Source organism: Vipera berus, assembly GCF_964194415.1.
Source record: "Vipera berus genome assembly, chromosome: 2".
In the NCBI taxonomy this organism is placed as follows: Eukaryota; Metazoa; Chordata; class Lepidosauria; order Squamata; family Viperidae; genus Vipera; species Vipera berus.
In genome coordinates, this window is record NC_138203.1 from 236,298,297 (window position 1) to 236,320,215 (window position 21,919).

The 21,919-nt window shown below is 39.6% G+C and overlaps 1 protein-coding gene across 1 annotated transcript in view; it reads left to right on the forward strand.

Moving 5' to 3' along the window:
- The window catches only part of CHCHD6 (coiled-coil-helix-coiled-coil-helix domain containing 6), a 308,037-nt gene that overhangs the window by 217,126 nt on the left and 68,992 nt on the right, over positions 1-21,919 (forward strand). Inside the window, exon 7 of the mRNA XM_081317743.1 lies at positions 9,576-9,711. Coding sequence (XP_081173869.1) covers positions 9,576-9,711 — 136 coding nt within the window. The remainder of the gene's footprint in view (positions 1-9,575; positions 9,712-21,919) is intronic.

Sequence of the window (21,919 nt, forward strand, 5' to 3'; positions counted from 1 at the left end):
GCATTGTTTCTTCCAGCCGTTAAGTCAGGCCATTAGGAACAAAATATTAAAGTTCTTATTGGCAATGGAATCCCAGCTAGTCTGTCTGTGAAGTAAGAACATTATTTAAAGTTTATGTAGCCAATCAGATCCGATCATACAGGGATATCACTGAGGGTAACTGAAGCACTCACATTGTTCTTTTGTCTACATGGAAGGAGAGAAGAGAGAACACATGACACCCAAGGAAATTTTCTTCTCTTATTGTGTCATTCTGACCAACAAGTATAGAGACTGCCAGTACAATGCAGCCAGACAGCATGCTTCTTTCATCTAAAGAGATTAGTAAATAGGAGCAGATTTCAAGTATCATTTAATGAATCGAAAACAGCTTAAATAGGATGCACATACAGGGCCAAAAGTATACGCTGACTATCAAGCATAAGAGTGTCCCTGTAATCATCCTACTGAAAATAACGCAAGGAGGATAACAGTTTACTGTTTACAGTTTACAATTACTGCTTTCTCCATTCCTTTTAATAAGTGTTTTGATTTAGGCATATACATTATATTTAAATAAAATAGTATATCTCTTGTTCTTTTGTCTCAGCCCATTATTTTCAGATGCTTTCTCATAATTGCTTATATGTGCTGTTGACAAAACTGTAGTAAAGTTCAAGGTGCTACAATAATTTGTCTCTTTCCTTGCTATAATGTTTATTCTTCTCTTTATAATATGGAATTTGAACCACTTTCTTTTTTGATTCAAACTGTTTTTGCAACAAACAAAATTCTGACACATTTCTGTTCGACTTAACAACTACCGTAAATTAGAGCCCATGTGAGTACCAGCTTTGATTGCTATGCTAGTCAATCTTAAGAGTTACTTTGGTGTTCCTAAACAAGAGAACTTGTCCTATTAACTTTAACATGGCATAATAACTAATATCAATTTTCTTTTCCTCTTAGGAGAAAATTTTAAGTGCAAAATTTAGGAATATTGCCAAATTTGAATTACTCTACAGAAACCTGTAAAGCCAGCATTTTATTTTTTGAAATAACTTATTTGTAGCATTTAATGCTACAAAGCTTTATAGGAGACATTTTGGCAGACTCCTAAAGAAAGTAGTGTTTTTGCATATTGAACTTGGTATGATGAGAGTTTGACAGATTTAATTTTTCCATAGCCTTCTCAAGTATTACAACAGGATATATTGCAACATACAGTATACCTGCACCCAGAAGTACTATACAGGAGTGGTTTCTCACAGAGAATTCCTCCATTCATATCAGCTAAATTTCTACATTTACATTTGCATTTAAGTCCAGGTTGTATTGTATTTGGAGAGGATATAAAGGGGAAGAGTTTTAAATATATTTTGCTGAGTTATCTCTAGCAAGGAGTGTCATAGTATCAGTGATGCCATTAGATAGATATTGTTTTGAAATTTGTTGTAATTTGTAGTTCCTTCAGACAATTGGAATTGTCTCACTGCATCAAGCTACAATTTTAGAAAACCTTATTTTTATGGGTTAATTCAAGTTAAAATTTCCACAGAGATGCTCCCAAATCCTGTCCCACTCTTCAAGGTCAGTCCTGGAAAACTTTCGTAGTATAATAAAGAATAGTCCCCCTTCATTAACCGCATAGGGTCACTTATCACACAGATATCATTTTTGACATGTTTCTGAAAACAATCTGCTTGCCATCTGTGCAGTGTAATATGTAATGAATGTATATGACTAGTCTCCAACATGTGCACATGGCAAGATTCCAGCAGTAAACACAGCTTTCATGACATGGTTAACTTCAGTTGTATGCATTTGCTGTGTATCACTAATCCATATTCACCTTTTCTACATCAAGCTGCTATTATGTGAGAAATATTCTTCTGTGGAGCAATCCAGTTAACTGACATAGTTATGCCTAGGTTTTAGCATATCCCTCGCCTAGGTCTTCTGAAGCATTTAAGGGCCAGAGCACTTGAGAATATTATAGATAAAACTCTCCCAATATTGAATGGTCATTGCTTGCCAAGTACTATTAACAGTACACAGGGTTACTGTCTATCATCTAGTCCAGGGCTTTTCAACCAGTGGTATGGGTACCACCTGTGGTACATTGGCACCTGGCAGGTGGTACGCGACCATCCTAGAAAAGTGGTAGCGGGGGAGGGGAATGAGCTGAACTGGTGGCAGTACCGCACAAGCCTGAGCGAGAGATGGCTGGAGCTGCAGGGCTGTCAGGGCTCAGTGGAAGCACCAGGATCAGCGCTTCTTTGGGGCTGTCAGGGCTCAGCAGAAGTGCCAGGATCAGTGCCAGGCTCCAGCTGGAGCTCGGCACTGATCCCGGTGCTTCTGCTGAGCCCAGAAGAAGCACCGATCAGTTGGAATGTTGCAGCATTTCCAGGGTCTTGTGATTTACATTCAGATGCTTGGCAACTGATTCATATTTATGATGGTCACAGTCTCCCAGGGTCATGTGAAGTGATCAAACCTGCTGCAACCACCAGCAGACCGGGGCAATAAAAACCAAACACCCACCCCACCCCACCCCCGCTTCCAATCCTCAACAGAAATGCTCACAACAATGAAAACCTCGGACAGGAGGAAGAGCGCCACTGGGTGGGCAGGCAAGGTGTCTTGCTGGGCTGTGACTTGGGGGGCACTTTTTTCAGTGGCATTGTAACTTCCAACAGTCACTAAGCGAACTGTTGTGAATTGAGGGCTATCTGTACTTCATCACTTTTTTTCCTTTTTTTTTGTCATCAAAAATTTTTTTGGTACTCGGATGTCGCCATATCCTAAAAGTGGTACAATGGGTGAAAAGATTGAAAAGCCCTGACCTAGTCTGTTGAGGGTAGAACGCACTGAGAATCCTAGTGGTGAGTTATCCTACCAATAGTAATAGCATGTCATGGTTTTATCCCCATTTACCAAATTTTCTTCTGTTATCTGTGTCGTTCAAGCATAATTAATGAGGATTTCGCTTACCTATCATGACAATCTAAACTCTTTTTTGACAAGGGTTCTTTTAGCCTTTTGTCTGTGCTGAACTCCTTGGGCCCTTGCTGCCAATGGAATGGGCACTTATTTCCCCCCCCCTTATCTTCTACATCCTAAGCCATTGTTTTTCTTTCCCCACAGCAGGAACACGCTAGACACACAAAGGGCTAAACTGCTGACTTTGTCTTGTGTGCTCTTTACACTTCTAACCATGGATGTGATAAATTAGCTTCAGTCATTCAAGTTGACATCTTGTGTATTGGACTAAAATAGGGGTTTTTTGTGTAGCATTTCAGAAATACAATAATTGGGAATTAATTGTGAAGATTCTTACTATAACTTTGAAGAACATTTGAGGTTTCTACTGTAAGACAAATCTGCTGAAACAAATGAATGCAGCCCTTAGCTACAGCAGCCATTACCTACCATTATCAAACAGTTAGGAGAGATTTAAAGGGAAAAGCTCTCCTGACCACCTACATTGGCCCTATGATGAATGTCTAATTTCTTCCCTTTGTCCTTACTCTGCCACTAATAAAAGATTGCTTCATATATTCACCCCACTGCAAACATTTCTCTTAAATAAGGATAAAACCACCACAATGTAAAAAAGATGATGAGACTCTGGAAAGAGTATAGAGAAGAGCAACAAAGATGATTAGGGGACTGGAGGCTAAAACATATGAGGAATGGTTGCTGGAATTGGGTATGTCTAGTTTAATGAAGAGAAGGACGAGGGGTGACATGATAGCAGTGTTCCAATATTTCAGGGGCTGCCACAAAGAAGAGGGAGTCAAGCTATTCTCCAAGGCATCTGAGGGCAGGACAAGAAGCAACGGATGGAAACTAATCAAGGAGAGAAGCAACCTAGAACTAAGGAGGAATTTCCTGACAGAACAATTAATCAGTGGAACAACCTGCCTCCAGAAGTTGTGAATGCTCCAACACTGGAAGTTTTTAAGAAGAAACTGGACAGCCATTTGTCTGAAATGGTATAGGGTTTCCTGCCTGAGCAGCGGTTGGACTAGAACAGGGGTGTCAAACTCAATGTCATTGAGGGCCGCATCAGCATTGCGGTTACCCTCAGGGGGCCGGGTGGGCATGGCCAGCTCTACATCATTCACATCAAGGGTGCCTATGGGGGCCTGGGCAGGAGTGGGACAGATCTGAGGATCTCTGGCAGAAGGAGGGATCTCTGGGCCAGGGCCAAGGCAGTGGGGGCCATTCCCTCACTGTTTCCAGGATGGCTTCGCGGGCCACATGAAGCCACTTCGCGGGCCGGATCCGGCCCCTGGGCCTTGTGTTTGACATGTCTGGACTAGAGGATCTCCAAGATCCCTTCCAACTCCTCCTCCTCCTCCTCCTCCTCTTCTTCTTCTTAATAATAATAATAATAATAATAATAATAATAATAATAATAATAATAATAATAATAATAATAATAATAATCGCACAGTCAGCCAGATGTTCAGACTGGATTTGGCATTTTTGTCTACCTATTGAGTCCTTACCAAGGACCTGGGATAGGCAGATGTGGATGTTTGATGGTATTATAGATATCGTCACAGGATGGAAGCAGTTCCTCGTAAGGCCGCCTTTTGCAATTGACTAATGGAGAATTTGTCAATGCCAATGGTTTTCAAGTGGTGCTCCAGTTGTTGTTATTATTATTATTATTATTATTATTATTATTATTATTATTATTATTATTGATCATCGCACAGTCAGCCAGATGTTTGTCTCTCTGTCAATGCCTTACCAAGGACCTGGGATAGGCAGATGGCATTACTGATGTCGTTGCAGGATGGAAGCTATTCTTAGTAAGGCTGCCTTTTGCAATTGACTAATGGCGAATTTGTCAATGCCAGTGGTGTCCAAGTGATGCTCCAGTTGTTTTGGTATTGCACCCAAGGCACCTATTACTATTGGTACTACCTTTGCTTGCCTTTGCCACAATCGTTCTGTTTTTATTTGTAGGTCTTTGTATTTTGTTAACTTCTCCAGTTCTTTCTCTTCTATTCTGCTGTCTCCAGGCACTGCCACATCCAATATCAAGACTTTTTTGTCTTTCTTATCGACAATTGTTAAGTCCGGGTTGTTGTTGTTGTTGTTATTATTATTATCATCAAGAGAACATATAATAGCATGATGCCAGGCCAAGCAATATTATCAGATTTATGTCAGTAATGATAATAGAAGAAGGATAAGTTGGTGAGATTCCCTTTATTAAATAAAATGACTACATGAAAAGGAAGAGGGGATTTCAAATTCGGTAACTCTTGGGGTATCATTTGCTCCAAGTGGTGATCTCAAGGGACAGCTAAGGAACAAGAATTTTAAGACTGTGGTGTTAAAACATAACCTGATTAGCTGCTGGACTACCTAACCCCAATTACATCATTCTGTCCCATTAGATTTAGCAGGGAAGCCATGTTACTGGTTCCATCAGCCAGGGACATGCATCTGGTGGGTCCCAGGAGGTAGGCCTTCTCTGCTTTACTGTCTTCCTTTTGGCATATTCTGCCCCCTGCAGTTAAGTTTGTTTCTTCTCTGCTATTGTTTAGGAAGATCGGGCTATGTCTTCAGGCTTGGGGATCTTTGGGTACAGGAGATATTCTTAGATGGCTCCATTGTGATTGATCTTCATGATTTCTCTGTGAAATCTTCATGCTCTCTCTCATGCTCTCTCTGTGTAAAAAATTAGATTTTTTTTATCCATTTGTTGTTTTATTTAATTGTTGTAGGTCATCCAGAGATGCTTGGTGTGAGATGTGTGGCCTTATAAATAAAGATAATAAATAAAGTAATAAAATAAATAAATAAACTTAGGATGCTTTCATTCCAAGGGTGGTTCCAACTTTTTCTCTTAATGGATTTTCTGTGGAAAGAAAGGGACATAGTCATGGGAAAAGAAAGAAGGGTTGCAAATGGGAGAAGACATCATCAGGATTACTTATGCATTTCCCATAAATGAGACAGAGTGATTGCAGAATGAATGCCTCAACTGGAAGCACTCTTTATAGTTTCTACTGTCTGCCTCCAATGTCTTTGCCAAACAAATTCATGTGGCATGTATGGGTTATCTTACAAAAACCCTCTGAGAAGAAGGGATGTGAAATGATTCATTGACATGCATTGCTGAGAGAGTCTTTGAACCTAGATTCAAGCCTGTTTTGTCCAATATACCACTCTGGTTCATTCTTCTTTTTCCATGCCAAGATATAATGGATAATGATTTAGCAGATGAGGGAAAAGTTGAAGATGAGGATAGCACTTATAAAGCTGAGGATTGAAGTCCTTGGATAACAAAGAAGCAATTTGAAAAGTGGCAAAAGTTGAAGCATAGGTGACCTCTACTACTTTTTGTGCATGATGTTATGACATTTTGATGAAGAAATCAAAACTGGACTGACTGAAAATGTTCACTGAAGGAAGGATCTGCCAGAGGAAAGAAGGAAGGTCTTTGCTTATATAGCTATTTTTCTTTGAAATAGCTCAAGATAATTCTGCACAGTTACACAGGCACAAGCAAACATACACACACACACACACACACACACACACACACACGATTTTCATCACAATCCATGATTTATCCAATAGTGCATATTGTAGCAATAAGACTTAGACATTGATATAAAAAGCAGAATCTCTATTTTCCACAAAACGTCAAAATTGCCTAATCAGGTAAAGTTGATTAAATAGCCATTCTGACTACTATAGTCATTTGACTTTCTAAATACTAGATAAAAACCCAGCAGAACATGAGTTTTTACTGATATTTTGAGTAAAGAAGCTCTAAGAGGAAAGATGGAAACATTTTCCCCTCCAGTTGGCTAAAGTATGTATGAAACTCAAGCAAGGAATAAAAACTTGAATAAAAAATTAAACTACTATGCAGTCAAGATAGCTATAGAATAGGAGAAGTATCAGTGACTCCATTTGAAAATACCACATTTTTGCGTCTCTTGAAATTATAATATATTCTCATAGATTGTTAAAATAAACTTTCAGTGTTAAAACCTAATTTTAAGAGTCTTACCAATGAATCAAGGAATATTATGGTATTTCCTGACTTAGTTCTGTTTGATATTATTTCCAAGATGTTCATTCTGATATTACAAAGACATTAAAATTGCAGTGACAGAACAAAATGCCAAACTTATGAGTTTTTGAAGCCTCCTATTACGTTTTTCCTGTTCTAAAATTTTGGGAAATATTTCATGGAATTTTATGTCTCTGAAATAATGAGCTCCATTAAGTTTTTGTAATTTGTTTCTAGGATTTTCCAATGAATGTGAGAAGTATGGAGAAGTCTGTTATAATTATATTGTTATTAATATTGATTTCTGGAAAGTACACTGTAGTAGGCTTTCACTGATTAATGCCAGTGTCATGTTCTTCATTCTCTGTGTGGATTAGAACTGAAAATGAAAGAATATCCTAGAAGTATTTTGCTGGAAGGATCAGTAATGGTATTCCTCAACTTATTATATTTATTGTAGTAATCGCGAGACAGATCTAGGTGTCCTAGTGGACCACCGATGCTGCAGTTGCCAGAAAAAAAAATGCAGTCCTAAACTGCATCAACAGAGGGATAGTATCAAGATCATGAGAAGTGATAGTGCCATTTTATACTTTACTAGTGAAACCATACTTGGAATACTGCATCTAGTTCTGATCACCACGATAGAAAAAAAAAAGAAAAAGTACAGAGAAGAGCAATAAAGATGATAAGGGTCTGGAGGCTAAGTTGAGGTAACTAGGTATGTCTAGTCTAACAAAGATGAGGACTAGGGATGACATGATAGCAGTCTTCTAATATTTGAAGAGTCCAAAGAACCCAAGGGCAGGCAAGAAGTAATGGATGGAAGAAGAAATTTTCTGACAGTGAGAACAGTTAATCACTGGAATTGCTTGCCACCAGAAATTGTGGGAGCTAGAAGTTTTCAAAAAGAGATTTGAAACCATTTGTCTGGAATGGTATCTCCTGCTCCAGCAGAGTTTGGACTAGAAGACCTCCAAGGCCTCTTCCAACCCTGCTATCCTATGTTCTAATGACCGTTTAAAGTATAATGACCATTTAGTTACAACGGACTTTTTAAAAAGCTATTTATGACTCATTCTCAAAGTTACAACTGCTCCCCCCCCGCCCCCATGGTCACCTGATTGCATTTTGGTACATTCCAGAGTCATATGATTATAATTATTTTAAATGTTTTCTGGCAGAAAATGGCAAAAAAACTCTCATAGAATAACCTGGATTTGCCTAATGACCATGTGGTTTGCTTAACAATCACATGATTTGCTTTACAATAATGACTCACTCTATGATCATCATAATAACAGTCATAACATTGAGTTCAGTCATGTGATTGTACACATTAAGATCACAATGACTTACAACCAAAATTCCGGACTCCATTGTGATTGTAAATTAAGGACTATCTGTTCTACTACTGGAAAAAAAACCACTGTATTGCTATTCTGTGGCTTTCTCTTTAATAAGAGTACATGTGGGTAAAAAGAAGACAATGAACAGATTCATATGAAAAAGTTGCAAATGGAAGATAGCATCTGGATTCCCAATAAAATTCCGTTAATGAGCTGCGATGATAAAAGCTTCCTCTTAAGACGCCTTTTAATAAAGCCTTTTTGGGAAGAGGTTTGGCTCTCAAATAAATTTATAATTTAATTTATAATTTATTAATATTTCTATACCGCCCTTCTCCCGAAGGACTCAGGGCGGTGTACAGGGCAAGAGTAAAATACAAAATTACAAAAGTTAAAAGTAATTAAATATATGCCCGTTAAAAGAACAATTAATACATAATAAATAACCCCAATAAAATAATAATAACCCCCCCAATCCCCCCTCAGGCCAGGCCGGCTTGTTCGAACAAGTATGTTTTTAGGTCGCGGCGGAAGGAGCGGAGATCGGGCGCCGTCCGGAGCTCAACTGGTAGCTGGTTCCATAATTCTGGGGCGCCCACAGAGAAAGATCTCCCCCTGGGGGCCACCAATCTACATTCTCTGACCAGTGGCACCCTGAGGAGGCCCTCTCTGTGGGAACGCACAGGGCGGAGGGAAGTTGATGCCGGCAACTTGGGGCTCTTGGGTTTGTATCCTTCTGCTGATCTCACAATCCCTTCAAATCTGAAACCAGGAACAACTACCAGCCATGGCTAAGCTGAATGATTTCTTACGGACTCAAAAGAAAGGAAGATGGCATTACTGGACTTAAACCAATGCGTCTGTGATTATCAGCACCAGATTCTGTGTAACAGGGCTGTGCATTACTGTGGGTCAAAGAAAAAAAGTGCTTTGCAGCACACATGTATCATCCAATGGAAAATTTTACAATTAAAAAGAATAATAGATGCTGTAACAGTTGGTAAAGCTGTGAAGAACATCTACACAGCCCTGGGAAAATATGCAGTTGCTTTAAAGAGTGCTCAGACGTGTGCTCAGAAACACCTTTTCCATTCAAAGTCAAAGCATTGTAGGGCCTTATTGGGTAACAGTGATGAAACAAATGAGAAGCCTGTCAGTCAGAAAATGCTGTTTTTAATTTCCCTTTGTCTTTACAGGCGGAGGAATACACAACCTATATGTGCAAATCTGCAGGAAGCCATTATGATGTGCTACAATGAAAATAAGCAGCAAGTGCTAAACTGCTCAGAGCTAGTCAAGGAGTATCAGCGTTGTGTTAGGCTAGCACAAAAGGTATCTGTAATTTTATTTCTGCTTTACATCAAGGGAATTTCCTGATTACTGCTCTTGTCTTGTAAAGGAACATGCCAGTCAGAAGTCTTTGCCTCTCTCCAGATTTTTTGCTTCTCCAGTTACTGATGAAGAGTCAGTTCACATATTGTGAAAAACAGCTACATTTATGTAATGAAGGTAATAAAAACTAATAGTAACAAGCTTATTTTTATTAATCATTCAGACAGCACATGTAATCTTTAGCAGAATATTGAAGTTCAGCACATGGGAAAAGGCTAGAGGGAAAAAGTTTGGGGAAGTTAAGGTATTGCCTTACTAAACTCATTAGTAAGGTTTACATTGAGTTTTGAATTTGCACCAGAATTCAAAATCAGTTCTAAATTTTCATTTTATAAGTTCAGCTTTGATGAATTTACATATTTTCTCATATTAATGATCCCTCTTGTCCTTGATTTCTGTATAAATGTCTAAATTCTTCTCTTGTCCTTCGTCTCAAGATGATGTACAGTTTTCCATTTTGTTTCAGTTGGATCTAGCATTGTTTTTTTTAAATTTTGGTTTTTATCTTGCATTAGCTTTAAATAGACCAATTATTAAGAGATAACTTTGAATCAGTTTCCCAATATTGTATGATTTCATATTTCAGTGATTAAAGCTTATAGAGCAGATATGTCAAACACAAGGCCCAGGGGCCGGATCCGGCCTGCGAAGTGGTTTCATGTGGCCCGCGAAGCCATCCTGGAAACAGTGAGGGAATGGCCCCCACTGCCTTGGCCCTGGCCCAGAGACCCTCCTCCTGCCAGAGACCCTCAGATCTGTCCCACTCCTGCCCAGGCCCCCATAGGCACCCTTGATGCGAACGATGTAGAGCTGGCCATGCCCACCCATTAGGCCATATGCACTCTAGCCATGCCCACCCTGGCCACGCCCACCCTGGCCACGCCCACCCGGCCCCCTGAGGGCAACCGCAATGCTCATGCGGCCCTCAATGAAATTGAGTTTGACACCCCTGTTATAGAGAATTTGACCACTCATATAATTAAATAGAGCCAGAGGTGGGTTACATCAGGGATCCCCAACCTCTCTCTGTGGACTGGCACCAGTCCATGACATTCCAGAAACCAGGCCATGCAAATTAGCAAAACCCCATCTGTGGGACGCAAGGAGCATGCAAAACCATATCCTCTCCAGTCTGCGGAAAAAATTCTCCATGGAACCAGTCCCTGGTGCCCAAAAGGTTGGGGCCTCTGGGTTACATAGTATATTATAAATTGTTCCAAGCATTTCAGTTAAGCCAGAGTAGAATTTTACAAGTACTACAGAGTACTACTTTAAAGAGTAGTACTTTAAAGAGTACAGAGTACAGAGAAGAGTACAGAGAAGAGCAACAAAGAGTACAGAGAAGAGCAACAAAGATGAGAGAAATAAAGGACAATTTAAGCCGATAAAAACCAAATTTAAAACACCATGATCAGTCCAGGCCCGCTTGTTGGAACAACCATGTCTTCAGGTCGCGGCGGAAGGATTGAAGGTCAGGGGCTGTCCGCAGTTCCGTAGGCAGTTCATTCCAGAGGGTCGGCGCGCCCACAGAGAAGGCTCTCTCCCTGGGGGTTGCCAGCCGGCATTGCCTGGCCGACGGCACCCTGAGGAGGCCAACTCTGTGGGAGCAAACCGGGCGATGGGAGGTTGACATTGGCAGCAGGTGGTCTCACAAGTACCCCGGGCCTAAGCCATGTAGGGCTTTAAAGGTAATTACCAGCACCTTGAATCGCACCCGGAGGGCAACCGGAAGCCAATGCAGCTCGCGCAGGAGAGGTGTAGCATGGGAGTATCAAGATACTCCCATAAGCACCCGCGCAGCCGCATTTTGCACCAGCTGAAGCCTCCGGGTGCACTTCAAGGGCAGCCCCATGTAGAGAGCATTGCAGTAATCCAGGCGAGAAGTGACAAGGGCATGGGTGACGTGCATAGGGCATATCGGTCCAAAAAGGGGCGCAACTAGCACACCAGGCGAACCTGTGCAAAGGCCCCCCTGGTCACAGCAGTTAGATGATCCTCCAAATTAAGCCGTGAATCCAGGAGGACACCCAAGTTGTGGGCCCTTTCTGAGGAGGGCAATAGCTCCCCCCCATCAAAAGAGATGGAACATGTTGGACAATATGAGATGCTGGTATCCACAGCCACTCGGTCTTGGAGGGGTTCAGCCTGAGCCTATTCCTTCCCATCCAGACCCGCACCGCCTCCAGGCACCGGGACATCACGTCAAGGGCATCACTGGGTTGGCTCAGGGTAGAGATAAACAACTGGGTGTCATCGGCATATTGGTGATACCTCATCCCAAAGCCATGGATGATCTCACCCAGCGGCTTCATATAGATGTTAAAAAGGAGGGGGGAAAGAACCGACCCCTGAGGTACCCCACAAGAAAGGGGCCTCGGGGTAGATATCTGTCCCCCTGCCAATACAAACTGCGAGTGGCCCGAGAGGTAGGAGGAGAACCACCGTAAAACAGTGCCTCCCACTCCCAACCCCTCGAGACTTGATAGCAGTGTTCCAGTATCTCAGGAGCTGCCACAAAGAGGGAGTCAAGCTATTCTCCAAAGCACCTGAGGGCAGGAGAAGAAGCAATGGAAGGAAACTAATCAAGGAGAGAAGCAACTTAGAACTAAGGAGAAATTTTCTGACATTGAGAACAATTAATCAGTGGAACAACCTGCCTCCAGAAGCTGTGAATCCTCCAACACTGGAAGATGATGATGATGATGATGATGATGATGATGATGATGATGATGATGATGATGATTTTGGAAACCATATTCTTTAAAAATCATGTCAGATATTTCTTTTTCTAAAACTGAAAAGGCATACATTTCGCACAATATGGATAAGACTATTCAGATCATAGAATGTATCTCCTTATAAACACTATAGTAATCCAGGATTTATGAAGCATTTCAAATATTCTGTGAAATTTCCTATGTGCAAAAGAAGCATCACTGTATTTAGTATAGGATACTTGGCTGACCAAGCATTTCTTCTGTGTCTTTACACTGCTTATATAAATAAATCACAAAGTAAGCCGCCTGATTTGCATTTACATAAGAAAGACGTGCAGATCAAAATGTATGTGTTACAAAATATATGCCTCTTATATTAGGAGAGCACATGACCCTGTGGAATCTAGTATCTTGGGTCATGTTGTAGCTAAGACCATCTCCACGCATTTTCTCCAAAATCAATTTAGTAACCTGAATAAAAAGCTGCAATGGATTAGCCTGAAATTGACCTTATTCTGAAGACTTTTTAATGCACAGGCTGGGATCATAGAATATATCTCCTTATAAACACTACAGTAATCCAGGATTTATGAAGGATTTCAAATATTCTGTGAACATTCCTATGTGCAAAAGAAGCATCACTGCATTTAGTATGGGATACTCGGCTGACCAAGCATTTCCTCTGCGTCTGTCATGGATCAGGGGGCTTCCGATTTACAAATGAGGGACATGTGCTTGCAGGCAAGGCTTCGCGGCTGAGGTGATTTCATTGGGGACACATTTTCATGTGAAAGGGGGAGAGTACTATTAATATTGTGAAGAAGAAGCCCTGTGTCTGATTTAAGTATAACATGAAACAAACTGCTAGCCAGCTCCCAGAAGAAGCTTTGTCAGAAGGAGATGGGAAAATTGTCAAAATATATTAGCTCAAATGTTGTTGCAAGTCCTGGTGGATTTTTCCTTTCCTGTTTACCAGGAAGATCTTTATATATCTGCAAATCAGCAAGGTTAAAGCTATCAGGGAAAAGGTTTTTCTCTGGTACCTTTTGAGATCTCCAGTTTGCAAAATGTGTGATTCCTCCCCCGATTTTGCATTAAAATATGGCAAGTCCTGAATTGCCACTGCACAGTTGTTTTCTTGAAGCAGCTCTCTATGGAACTTGCCTTGTCCCTTGCCAGACTTCTGTATATGCAAGTCTTTCCTCCTGCCTCCTGTAAATCAGGCTTGTATGGGGTGGGCAGAAGCAGGGGGAAAGTATATTTTTAGCAAATACATTTACCAATACATCTTTATAGCACATAGCGCAGAAGGAATGTGATTACCAAAGAAGACAGATTGCATTAAACTTCCACATATTTGCAGACTGCTGCTCCAATCCACATGAGAAAGAGGCTGGGAAGCTGCCAGCCAAAGCTTCAACCTGGCAGTATTATAGAGTAAATTGAAAGCTGAGTGACTGGTAACAGCAGAGGGCACTGAAAAATCCTATTAACCTGAAGGTTTTTTTAAAAAAGAAATCTTAACTCCTTAAGTTGGCTAGTTCGTAAGGACTTGTATGTATATAAACTCTGGTGAAAGTCTTTTCTCATAATTAGTGAAAAAGGATATTATATTAGTGGCTATTTTACATTATTTGCTACAGGGGACACCAAAATGGCAATAAAGTCTGTTTCTGCTTCTCTTTCACTAAAACTTATGCTGCGCAGGTAATTGTGGAATTAGATATAGGCTCAGCAGAAAAGCCTCAGAAGACCACGAGATTCAGAATTAGACAGGAAGCAAAAATATACAGTATAAACCTTTTTGTAGCAAGTTTCCTGGACCATTGTTTGTTGAAAATAAGCTTGAGAAAGAGCAGCAAATTCTCCCAAGAAGATTGAGCAAAAGGATAGAGGAAAAGTAGAGACAAGACTTCTGTTCAGGACCAAGCTCCAAATACAGTTTTATAAATAAGCTTGTGGCTGTCTGTAAGAAAGCGATTTAATTGTTGACATCAGGAATACAAAACTTCCTTTATTTTTGTTCAGTTGAGATGGAGCTCAGAAATCCTCAGAGTTGCATTTCTATTTAATAGTATTAGATAATGTTATTTGAATATTGTATCCAGTGCTTTTTTTGTAAAAGAAAAAGGTGCCGGAACTCATACATGTCATACAACCTGCCTTGCCTACCCTACAAGGTTCCATCCAAAAAAGGTGCCGGAACTCCGTTCTGAGCGTTCTATGAGAAAAAAAGCCCTGATTGTATCAGAGATGAAAAATAGAAATAACTACATGTTTGTGAGAAAGACAGTGTACAAGCAAGCAAACTTAGATAATGATTCTTGGCTTAAGTGGCTTTGCCAAAGGAAGCTAAACACTATCTGAGAGTCCCGATAGAAAGTTGACACACTAGTCTTCTGGCCAAAGAAAGGAGGGGCGGCATTTTTGTTGTTGTTCTAGTCTAGTGCTTATGTTTAGGCTTATGTTTATCTTCTGTAAAATGCATTATTTGCAAGCCAAGAACAAAGGTTATATCTTCATTCGTACAGTGAGTTCTTTTGGTAACAATACAACAAGTGATTTCTTAGTGCCATGTTCTACAATTTTATTTTATTTTTACTTCCCATTCAGTTAACAATTCTGCGATTTGGTTTTTTCCCGTATAAACAGGTCTGGTCCTGCTTAGCATTTCAAGATCAGTTTACTATAGTTATATATATGTTCCCATCTAGTTTAGTCAGCTGGATAAAGAATTAAACTAAACTGGTGTAATGAAGGTCTGGAGATGAGATGTATATGTTTCTGTTTAATTATTCTACACTCATGGATATGTGTGAATTGGGTACCTATTGGATTCATGTTTGTTTTGAGAAAAAGAATGTAACTCTGCTGTTTTCTGTGGGGATTTTTATGTTTTGTGGAGGTAGCTTTACATCTCTGCAGAATTTCAGACAAGAGCTCAAAATTGCTGCTTTTAGGTCTAAATAAAAGCTGGGATAATAGTGCAGCTGTAGGAGGGGTTGAGTCTATTGTGGCTTTTTGAATTATCTGTAGTTTATTGACTGCAAGATTTATCAGGAGTGCACCACAGTTTGTAGGCAATTAGGATAGAAACTTGATGCTGTAATCTTTCCCCAGTATTTTCTCTCCTGCTGATTGAAAAGCGGCGGGTGAGGGGGAATCAGAATTTTATTTAATTTGTTTCTTGGATACCAGAAAAGGAAATATTTGTAGGTAAGATAAATAACAAACCCTCTCTAATTTTTCCATACCTAGTGAAGAATTATAGTATTATGATTGGAAGGCAAGGATCATGAAATCCAATTGGCAATGTGGAGTAAAGCCAGATAAACTATCCTCAAGAGATGCCTACCCAGCCTCTGCTGAAAAACCTGCAGCTATGGAAAAGTTTCATGACTGGACTGTTCTGATATTAACTGTCAGGATGTCTTTTTTTCTAATACCTAGGTAGCTGATATTATTTCTGGTCCTAGTTTTTGTTGCAATGGAAAATAGTTCCTAACTATCTCCTCCATAGTACTCTTGACATACGTGAAAATCCAATTTCATGTCTCCTCATTGAGATATTAATGAAACAACTTACGTTTTTTTCGGTTTGTTCTTGTAGGGCATGTCCTCGCCCTTGTATCATCTTTCACCTTTCGCCCTAAGGCTTTCTTTTCTTGGTATTTTCCATGCCATCTGTCTTAATAACATCAGTCCTTTCAAAATATATAGAACATAGTGTAAAGAATTTGGGGCTTAGGAAGAATGGTCTTTTAGTTCAATGTCCTGCATACAACAGGAATTCTCATATCATTCCAGATAAATGGCTATCCAACCTTTGCTTGAAAGACTTGAGTTATGGACCCTTGATGACTTCAGAAGGCAGGCTGTCACATTGCTAAATATCTCTCTGGGTCAGAAAATCTCTCCTTATTTTGAGTGTGGATTTCTCTCTGTAAAGCTTCTACCCACTGATTCTTGTCTTAACCTCAGATGTTATAGAAAATAAAGCCACATTCTCTTCCCTCTAACAATCTTTCAAGTATGTGAAGACGGCTATCATCTCTTCTTTGCCTTCTCTTCTTTAAGCTATTTCAGAACATTTAATAAATTCACGGTCCTCCTTTTTTCATTTTGTTCCTTGTTTTTAAGGGAGCATGGTTTTTTTCAAGCTTATATTAAATAACTAGCTTATTAAATAATTCTGTTTAAAAACCAATTCCCTAATACCAAACATATAAAGAATACCAATGTAGAATATTTTGGCCTATAGGGACTATTACTCAGCTTTTAGGAATGGGGAGATCAGGCAAACCTCAAGCAAAGAAGGTTGGAATCCATTTCAACAGGTAGTATGAAATGGATCAGTTCTCCCCCCCCCCTTTTCATATACTCATACCTGGAAGAATGCAAATCCATAGCTGCAAAAGAGTTTTCAGTTTTCCCTTGTTGTCACTTAGGGATCCTGGAAATAGCTGCTGCCAGTTTTGCTTTGCTTTAGGCAAGAAAGCAGAGATAATGTTCTGTCTGATTTTCTTTTAATATTTGTCCTTCGCTCTCTCTTTTCTCTTAACAATGGAATACATACCAAACTAGGGTGTTTTTTTGTCTTTAAAGGAATAAATATCACTTTCCTTCTCTACAAAATTAGACATTGCTGAGTTGGAGCTGGAGTTTGTAATGCTATTTTTCAAATACTAAAATGTATTTTGTTCTGCTTTATACTCTATATAGCAATTGTGTTAGATTTTTATCCTGTCTTTTTTTCCATTTACAACTTTATCCTATATATCATGTTTGATTGTGCGTATTTGTGTGTCTGTGTTTTATATTACTGTGGAGATGTAAATTTAAAAGTAGTTCACTAGACCTTCTCAGGGGCAGTTTATGAAGCAAATTGTATGTGATGTATATCCCCTAATATTTATGGTTTCCTTTGCATCAAAAGAGTTTTCACAGCGACAGTATGTTGAACCTGAGCCATTCAAAAATGCCATTTCTTTTAATGTTTAGAGGAAATTGTTTACAGCACCGTTTACCCAAAGTTTGATTTTATTTGAGGGAAATCATTGGAAAGTGATGGCATTTCTGTGATCAGTTTTATTTACACTTGTATGTACACTGGCCATAAATGGGGAGAGGTTTTTCACATATTCCCATTCCTTGCATAATATTCTTCACCGATTTGTTCAAGAGGACATGCGAATTCCTTCCTGACTCCTTTGGACTGGGAACTAAGTTGAACAGAAGTGGAACTTACTGCTTATACTTTATATAAAGAACCGGAGCTCTATTATGGATCACCATTCTGTCATTTTAGTTATACTTCTGTCTCTCTGTGGTATTATTGTGGACCCATATAATCATGCACCATTACTAGCATTTCTGCTTCCTTTGGGGGCCATTTAAGCAAAACTGCAGCCAGCAACTCTCATTCAGAAAAGTTGAATTTTGCAGCATGTATATTTTACAGTATAGCATACTCATGTTAACGTATAGAAATACTTAGCAACTAAAGAATGTTGCTCTGAATATGCTTACTATTTTCTTTGAACGGGCATAGATAGCAAACTATGGGCAGCTCTATCCATGGTTTGTTTAGTACAGGGGTCAGCAACCTGAAACAGTGAAAGAGCCACTCAGAACTGGTTCCCTCACAAAAGGTAAAACTGGGAGCCGCAAAAAATGTGTGCGCATGCGCGTACATGCACACATGCGCAGAACAGGGTTTCACTGAAGAGTGGAGCCAAGGCGAGATATGCACCTACCCTGCATATTTGAATTGATTGGTTGAAATTTTTTAGTTCCACTTTTTTTTTTGAACTGCACATGGCAGAGGACTGGGAGCCACAGGAGACGGCTGAAAGAGCCGCATGTGGCTCTGGAGCCGCAGGTTGCAGACCTGTGGTTTAGTACATTGTGCAAACTAGGGATCCTAATTGTTCCTTTCAAGTATTGCATAATGCCCCATAACAAACCATAGATTTATTAGCTGCACTCTGTTGTGCGAGAAATTAACACAGTTGAACTGAAACTGTACAGTAGCACAGTTGATCACTAAGCTGCTTAAGTATATTATGCAAGCTGGCAATTGCCTCAGAATATCTACTTTGACACTTGGCTTACAAAAGTCAACAATTCAGAGAAAGGGATTCTGTAGGGTCATCCTGACCATTCTATTCTGCAATTCCCAACATTGAAAATATTTCTTTTTCTTAGCCCTCAATGCTGTAAATCCCTTAAAATATATGAAAACCTTGACCAGATTGGAGGTTTGGAAAATAAAGACTGGCATATCTTACTGTATTGGCTGAATTGTGTAAAAGGTTAGTATAGGAAACTGCCTTATTCCAAGATCAGATAATTTGCACATTTGGCCTAGTTTTACCTAGGTAGACAGCTTATTTATAAAATAGGTTCATTTGGAGAGCATTAAAAATTAAGCAAAATACTTTACATTGAAATTGGTTAGAATCAGTAAGATATTTTTGTTTAAAACATCAGGTAATGCATACCTACATTTTTTTTTAATCCCATTTATATCCCGCCCTTCTCTGAAGACTCGGGGCGGCTTACAATCTAAAGCACAATGTGCTTAGCAATAGCCTTCATTCTATGTATATGCCTGCTTATTAGGGCTTTCACACACACCCCAAGCGGCATTATTACAAAGTCAGCTTATTGCCCCCAACAATCTGGGTCCTCATTTTACCTACCTCGGAAGGATGGAAGGCTGAGTCAACCTTGAGCCTGGTGGGATGCGAACCTGCACTAATTGCAGGCAGCTGGTGTTACTTAAGGAGGCATTAGCCCACTGCTCCACCAAGGCTCTTGAATAGGCCCTATCATTCCCAGGCCCTGTGTAATGTGGCATTATTATTCTAGTGCACTGTTAACTTTCCCTGGATTCTAGGCTGGGTTTTCTGTACTGATTCTTTCTTCCACACTACATGTGGACATCATCATTGGCATCCTTCAGTCTCGAGAGACTATGGTATCGAGAGACTATGGTATCGTGCGCTGGAAAGGGGTCCTAAAGCAGCATCTGGTGTGGCTGTAAAGGCCAATTCGAGAGTGGCAGTCCCTTCCACACTGAGGGCACGTGGACAATTGCTCTGGTAATAGTATTATTAAAGGAGTTTATGACTCCACAAATACCCCCTCTCACAAGGGAACAAGTAAAGAGGGCATAAGCAGCTGTGTTTATTTAGTCATAAATACTAAGGACAGCATTACTGGATTAATTGTATCAGGCATTCTCCTGGGTTTTTTTTGGAGAGGTCAAGCTAATCCTCATTGTGCTTCTAATTGTAAAGGATAAAGAGCTGAAGATGGGTCCCTGTTTAATTCCCTAGAGCAGAGTTTCATATTTCCTGAGCATTTCTGAGGTTTTTGTATGCACTGACATTTATTGACAGATAAACTGAAAGTACAGTATGTGCTGTCTGAAAAGGCATAAACTGCTTTTTTAAATATATGAGGCATGTCCAACAGTAAAATAGTGGCCTGCTTAAAATGGAAACGGTTGCTGCATTCATCCAGCAGTTATGAAACTGCAGGCATAAGTTCATTGGCTTTTCTGTTGCTGAACATCAGAGACCTGGTGTTTCTGTACTATATTATAAACCATCTAATGGACTACAAATGTTTCACTTTTTCATGCTCAACTTTGCAAAGTTTTCAGTAACAACTTCTGGGATGTTGCTGTTTCCAGACCCTGCTGTTGTCTGTGCAGTATCATTCTGCTGGATGATACATCCAAGTGCCATGATGCCTGACAGCAGAAATCTTGGTAATCATAGAGGCAGAAGGCATCTAATAAGACTTCAGATGAGCTTTAAAATTCACTTGATCATACTTACCCCGAGGTTCCATACACACAAACACTTGCTCACATGTCCTCAGTTTTTTTCTTACACCATGAAGAGAATTGAATTTTGGCAGTCCAGAGGGGATGGTCATGGGTATAAACAAAATCTTATGAAGAAGTGTATACTTAACCTGGAGGAAACAGGGAGAAGATATTACTCTTCAAATACATGTAATGCTGTACCTTTTTCCACTAGAAATCCAGATCAACAAATTTAAATTACAGAGTGATTGGTGTTTGAACTGTAGAAGTAACTTTTCTTTATCAGTTTAATATAATCAAATTCTGCTTTTCTGCACTAAGGTGGGGTTGAACTAGATGGCTATACCCTTCAGTGTTCACTGGAGGTCATTTAGTCTTACAGTAGACTAAGAAAGCAAAAGAAGTTCCACTCAGATAACTAAAAGATGTGTGTAGATATTTGAGCCCATGCCACTTGGAGGTCATTAGCAAAATTACGAATTGGCCGTCAAATAGATATGAAGTGCAGCAGCTCTTGAAACATTGACATGTTGTATTAAAAAAAGCTCTGTGAGTAACCTAGCAGCTCTGCATTGGCCTAGCTGATGTTTATGAATAATTTTCAAATGCAGCCCTATATATAGTGTTCTGTAATAATATAACTCACTGGTTTTCAGAGAGCAAATAACCGACATTTTTTGACTGAATAACTGGCATTTGACTAACGCTGTCTTGATAAGGTGACAGCTGATATATCATCCTAAACTGATAAAAGGTGTCCCTTGCTTTTAGCCACTAAGGCCACCTGAGCCTTCTGTGACAATGATGGATTCAAAGCATCTCCAAGCCATGCACCAGATTCTTCTAGACGGATTGAACAAATGAGCCAACTTCTCCACAAACAGCAGACCCAACTTGTATGAATTGAACTTCACTTATTCACCTTCATTCAGCCCATTACTTTGCTTAAGCAACAATTTAGAATATCCTCTGCTCCACTGGGATTAACTGAAAAAAATGTAAAACTGTCACCAGCATATTTTTCATCTGTTGAGAATCCTCTGCAAAATTATTCATTGAAATATTGTAGTTCTTTTTTATTTTCATGTAAATTGTTCTGCTTTCCAAGTTGATAGGTTAGTTTTTGCAAGGGATGTGTAGGGGAAATTTCCTCCTATAGTTCTTTAGTAATGAGGATCAGACAGATTTCACTTAAGCACAAAATGTTATTTATGATTAGCTAAAAAGCAAAAGCTTAAAAGCAGAGTGGGGATGAAACTTCTTTGTAGAAGTTATACAAATTAAAATCGATTCATTCTATACCCTAATGACATAGAGAATTGGGTGGTACAACTGTTATATGCGTGTGTTTCCAAGTTCTGCTTCCAAGTTCTGCTATTTTCATACTGGAAAATAGCCACATTCAAATCACTTTCAACCCAACACTGAGGCACAAGTGGCTCTTTAGATTGCACAGAGACCCAGTGAATTCAAAATAAGAACAAAACTTTATGGGTTACAATCTATATATATTTGTTGTTTCACACACATGTGCACACGTGCGTGCACACACACACACACACACAAAGAGAGAGAGAGAAAGAAAGGAAAG